General features: G+C 46.2%; 1 protein-coding gene across 3 annotated transcripts in view; it reads left to right on the forward strand.

Annotated features, from left to right (window-relative positions):
• The first annotated feature begins 2,131 nt into the window (after nucleotides 1–2,131).
• LOC119319237 (ubiquitin-like domain-containing protein CIP73) overlaps nucleotides 2,132–6,380 on the forward strand; it is an 11,512-nt gene continuing 7,263 nt past the window's right edge. The window contains exons 1-13 of one of the 3 annotated variants that reach the window (XM_037593725.1): nucleotides 2,132–2,420; nucleotides 2,742–2,878; nucleotides 3,081–3,198; nucleotides 3,634–3,729; nucleotides 4,287–4,333; nucleotides 4,474–4,524; nucleotides 4,622–4,687; nucleotides 4,770–4,910; nucleotides 4,989–5,058; nucleotides 5,149–5,306; nucleotides 5,740–5,904; nucleotides 5,986–6,057; nucleotides 6,141–6,258. In XM_037593725.1, coding sequence (XP_037449622.1) covers nucleotides 2,744–2,878; nucleotides 3,081–3,198; nucleotides 3,634–3,729; nucleotides 4,287–4,333; nucleotides 4,474–4,524; nucleotides 4,622–4,687; nucleotides 4,770–4,910; nucleotides 4,989–5,058; nucleotides 5,149–5,306; nucleotides 5,740–5,904; nucleotides 5,986–6,057; nucleotides 6,141–6,258 — 1,237 coding nt within the window. In that variant the 5' untranslated portion in view covers nucleotides 2,132–2,420; nucleotides 2,742–2,743. Of the gene's footprint in view, nucleotides 2,421–2,741; nucleotides 2,879–3,080; nucleotides 3,199–3,633; nucleotides 3,730–4,286; nucleotides 4,334–4,473; nucleotides 4,525–4,621; nucleotides 4,688–4,769; nucleotides 4,911–4,988; nucleotides 5,059–5,148; nucleotides 5,307–5,739; nucleotides 5,905–5,985; nucleotides 6,058–6,140; nucleotides 6,259–6,380 lie in introns of those variants that run through there. The other 2 variants (XM_037593727.1, XM_037593726.1) reach the window with 2 other exon arrangements.

Genomic DNA, 6,380 nt, shown 5'->3' on the forward strand with positions numbered 1-6,380 from the left:
TGTTTGATTGTTAGCTATTTTGTGCAAGGAGTATCAAATTCAATTGTTGCCAAGTTTTATTAAACATGCCAATTTTGAAGGAACTAAAAAAAATACAGCCAAGAAGAAAACATACATCTTTTTTTTTTTGACATCTTACAACAGTGGAAAGTTTTTCTTTTTGCAACAAACCACTTCACCCCCGCCATATTTGATCAATTTATATATACAGCTCATATTATAAATTGCAACCAGATCCCTAATGGACACGTGGAGAACGACTTTGACACGTGGCGGAAGATACTGCTCGCCAACCACCATACCACGTGTCCGCTAGGGCATCCCGCCGATGACCAAGACCAGCCATGGCTGCCACCGACAAAGTGGGTGTTGCTACTATTGTGAAAAGTTGGATACATGCAATTCTTAAGATGCATCACAAAAGGTCAACTTGTTTCGCAAGCGACCATGGATTCTTAACTTGAGAGTCTTGCCTTCCCGTTGAGAGTCTCTCGTGAACTCGAGGCCCCAACCCGATCCCCTTTCTTCTCCGGAGGTAAGCCCAACCGGATCAGAGATGGGAGAGGTGCGAGGGGAATTCTTGTGAATATTAGGTCTAGGTTGGTGTCTGCCCAGCGGTGTTTGGCGTCATGCCGTGTCGGAGCGCGCCGACGCCGTATCCGAGCTACGTGCGGTGGCTCTCGACTGCTCTTCTTTTTTTCTTTTTTTTGCTCTCGAGAGGTGCGACTGCTCTTCTTCTTCTACCTGTGATGATCCATGGGGGTCTAGATCCAGTCGGAGGAAGAAGCGTCGGCGACTCCCATGATAAGCGTTTTGGAGGATGGCCTGCTCTTTGTTCACTACTCCCGTGGTCACCATGGTGGTGAAGGAGAAGGGAAGAAGAGGACTGTGGGATCCAGGCAATTGGGTGGTGGTTCTTCCTCATCGGCGCTTATGGTGGAGATTTGGCGCCTGCCATGGTCTCCGTCCTCGTTTGTAGGACTGGGCAGTGGCGTACGGCTGCGGGCCTTTGCCTCACCGATGATCTTTTCTGGCCGAAAGGCGGCCATGGCCCCCCATGGAGCGATGCCTGGGGCCTGGTGTTCTTGGGCGACAACTCAAGTTATTCCTCCCGGCATCGATGCCTATAGGGAGGCAGTGCGGTTTCTGTTTGGAGCCCATCCCACCTTTTTCTGGCTTCTCGTGGAGCTGATAATGGCGTGGTTGCGGTCCGGCAGTCCCAAGTGGTGTTGTCCCCGGCGGCGGCCGGAATGTATCCCGGCGAAAGCTGCATTTTGGACCTGATTGCTTTCTTAGATCTCAGTCAGGGGTCCTTCCTGCAATTTACAGGGACTATGTTGTGATTTCCTCTCTTTTGAGTCCTCTTATGAGCTATATACTGGCACCACTGTATGTTTAATGCAAGCTCTCTAGGTCCTTCCGGACCCATCTTTTGTTTTAAAAAAAAGATTCTTAACTTGTGCACATAATATGTGTGGGCTATTGAACCTAACGAGGGTCCCATTTTCCATATAAATTTCTCCTCTCCTCGAGAATCACACCACCTTGCCCTATGTTACGTGCAACCTCACCCACCCTCGGTCAACCTCTTTCCCGCCAACCCCTTCTCATTATGGCCCCCCTAACTCCCCATCGCCGCTCAAAACATTATATATACCCGCCTTACTTCACGGGCCCCATATTAACACACACGAATCCGCCATCACCCCCACCCCCCACCTCGTATCCATATCACTCTACTCATCCTTCTCCGGGGTGGCGTGTCGGGTAGCTCAAACCATCAGATGGCCCTTCCTTCCACGCCCATCATCAACGGTGTAGCCTCGCTCCTTCATTTCGCCACCACTCTAATCAGTTAGGAGAGGGAGAGAGAAAGGGAAAGGAAACGATCCTGAACAACCCTAACCTATAATCTCCCGGAGAGAAAGCACCGCCAGAAAACAAAAACATCGTATCAGCCCCGCCATTAGAGTCAGAGCAAACAACATCCATGGCCGAAAGACATACAAGGGCTCTATCATAAACCTAATTTCCATATAAACTCAGGTAGTAGTAGTATAAGGTTATGCATAAAAGACCTATTTTTCTCCCCAAGAGAATGCCACTCCCTAGACTGTTCTAGAATCTACAAGGAGCGGCGCCCAAGGCAAGGCAAAAGGCAGAGACCACCGCAAGGACGAGTCTTCACACTCGTCGCCGCAGTCAAAACAAAATCCATCGGGCTTTCTCCCCTCCCCCTGAATCCCACCGCCGTGCCCTAGCGCCGCCGCCGTGCCGCCTCCGCCTCGCCCTTCGACCCCTCCTCCTCCCACCCCGCCGCCCACGCCGTCCCCGCTCGGCCCCGTCGCGCCCGCCCCTCCTGCCGTGCTGCGCCGACCCCCCTCCCCGGCCGTCCGCGATCTTGGCCGACGGTTTCCGAGGTACGCGCGCCCTGCCCTGCCACCCACCCACCCATGGTCGAACCCTAGACGGACTTCATCCGGCGGCACGCCGCCTAGATCCGCCGCCAGCCGGCGCCCCGAAATGCCGGCGGCGGTTCCTCCGGGGCCCCGCCGGAGCAAAAGGCCCGATTTTTCCCTCGGTGGTTCCTCCGCGGGGATCTTGTGCCGGGGGCGGAGTCGGTAACCCTAGGGAGAGCTCCGAGCAGGGCGAGAGGCGCCCCCCGCCTTGCCAGTTTACATGCCCTGTACTTTGTATGGCGCCTGAGTGATCCTTAATCGGTTTTCTGTGTGTGGCTGCAGGGATGGCTGACGACGGTGCCAGTGGTGCCGGGAGTTCGACGGCGAGGGATGGCGCAGATGGCCCGGAATCCGCCACCATCGAGATCAACATCAAGACCCTCGAGTCGCAAGTGCACAAGCTCCGCGTCGACAAGAATGTAATTATGCCCTGGCTTTTCTAGTTTGGTTCCGCCGTGCCCGTCTGTTGGCTGCTGAACTACCTGCAAGTGCTAACAATGCTATTGTTCTGTTTAGGCTCAACTCCCTGTTAATTGTCAATCCCTGTATTTAGAGCCGGAATAGCGCATATTATTGTGTGCAGTGTTTTCTGTTGAACTAATTGCCAATATTTTTTCTCAGGAGACTGTTCTGAACCTAAAGGAGAAGATAGTAGATGTCACCAGGATTCCTGTGGAGCAGCAGCGGCTGATTTTTAGAGGAAGAGTCTTAAAGGATGATCATCTCTTGTCGGAATACCGTATCCTTTTGTTTGTTCGTTTCCTGTCAAGGCTACAAAGTTTAATTATTGAACCATCTGTATCTCCACATCAGTTATTACCTTGATGAGTCATACCGAAGTTTTTGTCGTATTGAAGTTGCCTAGAAATACGAACCAGAACTTCAAATCATTGTAAGCTTTTGGTATGCATTTATTTATTAAGTCGAGTTGTTCACTAGTAACCGCTGGAACTGTAGATTTTACTGAAGATTACGTGCAATAATAGGAGGTTGTCGTTAGTTGTTGGTTTCTGTCATTCACAGCATGATTACGTGCAATATTCGTATACCTGTTCATCTGACACTTTAATGGATGCTTTTTAAGTTGTTCTCCTGCCACATTTATCCATGGATTGTATTGATTGCTCTCTGGTCACAACTCTTGTCATATATATGTATCCTTGACAATCTAAAGATTTGGAAGATGGATATACATTGCATTTGGTGGCTCGGCGCACGGCTGAGGGCCAGCATTCATCTGAGACTCCTGAAGCAAACCCCAATGCTAATGGTAAGTCAGATATGTCATTGCTCTGATACCTACATCATCAATCCTGAGCACAACAAATATTTTGATATGCTGTCATGATTTAGTATACATACATGGTGCGCCTTACCCTGCGTCAGCATTATGGGAGCTCAAATTAAGTCTGCATCCACCTCCCAAATGTCATGTTCTCCATTTGCACACAAACTGCAGTATATGCAATGCACATTCCATAAAGAACGTTGTTTAACACAAGGAGGATTAAAATAGTTCTAGCTAGCTGTGGATGTAAAGAGCCAGTGGAGTTTTCAGGCTATTTAAACTGAAAGAGGTCTTGATTAATCCTCTGGTATATTTGTTGCTTTAGTCTATGCAGAGGCACTGTTGACTAGTCAGGGTTATATGCTTGTGCAGATCGTTTCTGCTATCTGATTATATTTTCTGTACCTTTGCTCATTTTAGATGTAATTGGTTGTTCCTGAATTCAATTCATTTGTCATGATCTTTAGTATAGTATGTTTGGAAGACAGTATACTGTGACTTGGCCTTATGAACCTTTTACATTTTTGTCGTGGTTGCAGTTAATAATGCTGGAAATGGAGCAATACTGGGAGATTACATGTCCAGGGTATGCATCTACCATTTTTGTAATGGTTAACATTGATTATATTAACTTATTTATTTGAAAAGTTGCCGCTCTGCCTACCATTTAGCAATGGTTGAACATCGATTATAATTCTTAAATAGTTGTTATTTATTCTCTTCTAGGAAACTATAGATGTTATGGTTTCCGAGGGGGTGATAAATGACATTCCTGCGGTATATGCTTTCCTCTAGCATTCTGTATAATTTTCTGTCAGATGATCGCTTGCTTCACTTGCCCATTGGTATAATTCCTCCCTTCTGTTATGTTCAGACTGTTCGGGATATTCTTGGTAACTTTCTTGGGATGCCTGGTGGTGTGGCAAATGCTACGTTCTCGGTAATGAGGTTTCCTCAATAGGCCTATCTAGGGTTGCTGATATATACATTAATGTTTAACTTCTCTGTGGTTGCTTAATTAGGTGCCATTAAACCAGCCCCCACCAGATGGGGCCAATAATGGAAGAGCTCAGCCAGGCCAGGCACCACCTGGGTTCTCAATTCTCAATCATCAAATTCATGTGTCACAGCTTCCACCTTCCGGCGCTATTCCTCGCAACATGGTTAATATACTGTTATCATTTTCTTCCTCATCTTTTGCCATCTGTATTTCATTCATCTAACTTTAACATTGATCATAGGTTATTCCTGATTCCATGACGACCCTTTTGGAGTATATCAATCGCATGGACCAAGTATTGCAGAACAATGGTATGGTAATTCTTTTTGCAGCTGGTTTATTTGTTGTTTGTCAATAGCACTAATATCTATGCAATTCTTTTTTGATATATGAAAATGAAGGTGTTCCACCATCCACGGACTCCAATGCTCAGGAACCACCAACACCAGCGACAGATGATGCTTACTTGAACCAAAGCTTTCCAAGTCCTGAGGTGCTGGCTTCAGTTGTTGAAAGGGCCCAACAACTTCTTGGCGGCAGTGCTTCTTCCGCGCTTTCTGTATGTTACTTTTCCCTCTTGTAGTTTGTATTCTGCGCTTCTGACCTTTGCAATGGATGACCTTTGACAGAGATACTATATTTCCTAACTATTTTCCCTTCTATTGTAGTCTCCAAGCCAATGCTCTCTAAGCAAGTGTTACAATTTGAGTACTTTTATAGACAATGCTATGGAAATCTATATATAAACTGAACATTTGAAAATTTCCCTTCCTCACTCTCTTAACACAACGCTCATAGGACTGTTGATGCTTTTTCTGGTGTTAGAATTTCATGATTTGTTTTTTGGCAACTGATTGTGCATATGCTATGATGCAGTTTTGTGTCTGTTAAATTGTTTCTCTCTCAAATAATTTTTTAGACAACCGAAGAGATAAATGCGAACATTTGTGCGGACTTCTTTGTGACCTACATTCTTCTGATTTTTGTTTCAGCATCTTGCACAACGTATTCAGACAGATGCTGCCACTGCTGATCCATCTGTGCGAAGCCAGATCCAGAATGAGTCGGCACAGTTGGGAGTAGCGATGCAGCATTTGGGGTCTATGCTTTTTGAGCTTGGACGGACAATGATGACGCTTAGAATGGGACCATCTCCTGTATGCATATTTCTATAAATTTCACTATCACACAAGTGATTCACATGGTTTAAGTATTCTGAAAGCTTGTTGATTTTGCAGATTAATGCTTTTGTAAATGCTGGGCCTGCTGTTTATATAACCCCCACAGGACCAAGTCCAATCATGGTTCAGGTGATGTGTTGTGATACTTCTTGGTGTTGGTTTTGATGTGTTCTGCAACTCCAGTAACAATAACACGTTATTTCATCGCGCAGCCGTCTTTCCAGAGTGCCCCTCATTTTGGAGTTTCTAGCATACCGCCAGTTTTTGGTGTCTCTGGTCCATTTGGTATTGTTGATCCTTCTCGAGCAAATGGTGTCAATATTCATGGTGGTAAGATCTCCCACTGCAAGTACTATTTAAATTTTTTGCTTTATGGATTTTTTTAATATATAAGTGGGTTAATGGGCAAACAGGTGACCTTCTTATGGTGTATTATCTATGTTTATCCCCCC

Source organism: Triticum dicoccoides, chromosome 6A (genome assembly GCF_002162155.2).
Source record: "Triticum dicoccoides isolate Atlit2015 ecotype Zavitan chromosome 6A, WEW_v2.0, whole genome shotgun sequence".
Lineage (NCBI taxonomy): Eukaryota > Viridiplantae > Streptophyta > Magnoliopsida > Poales > Poaceae > Triticum > Triticum dicoccoides.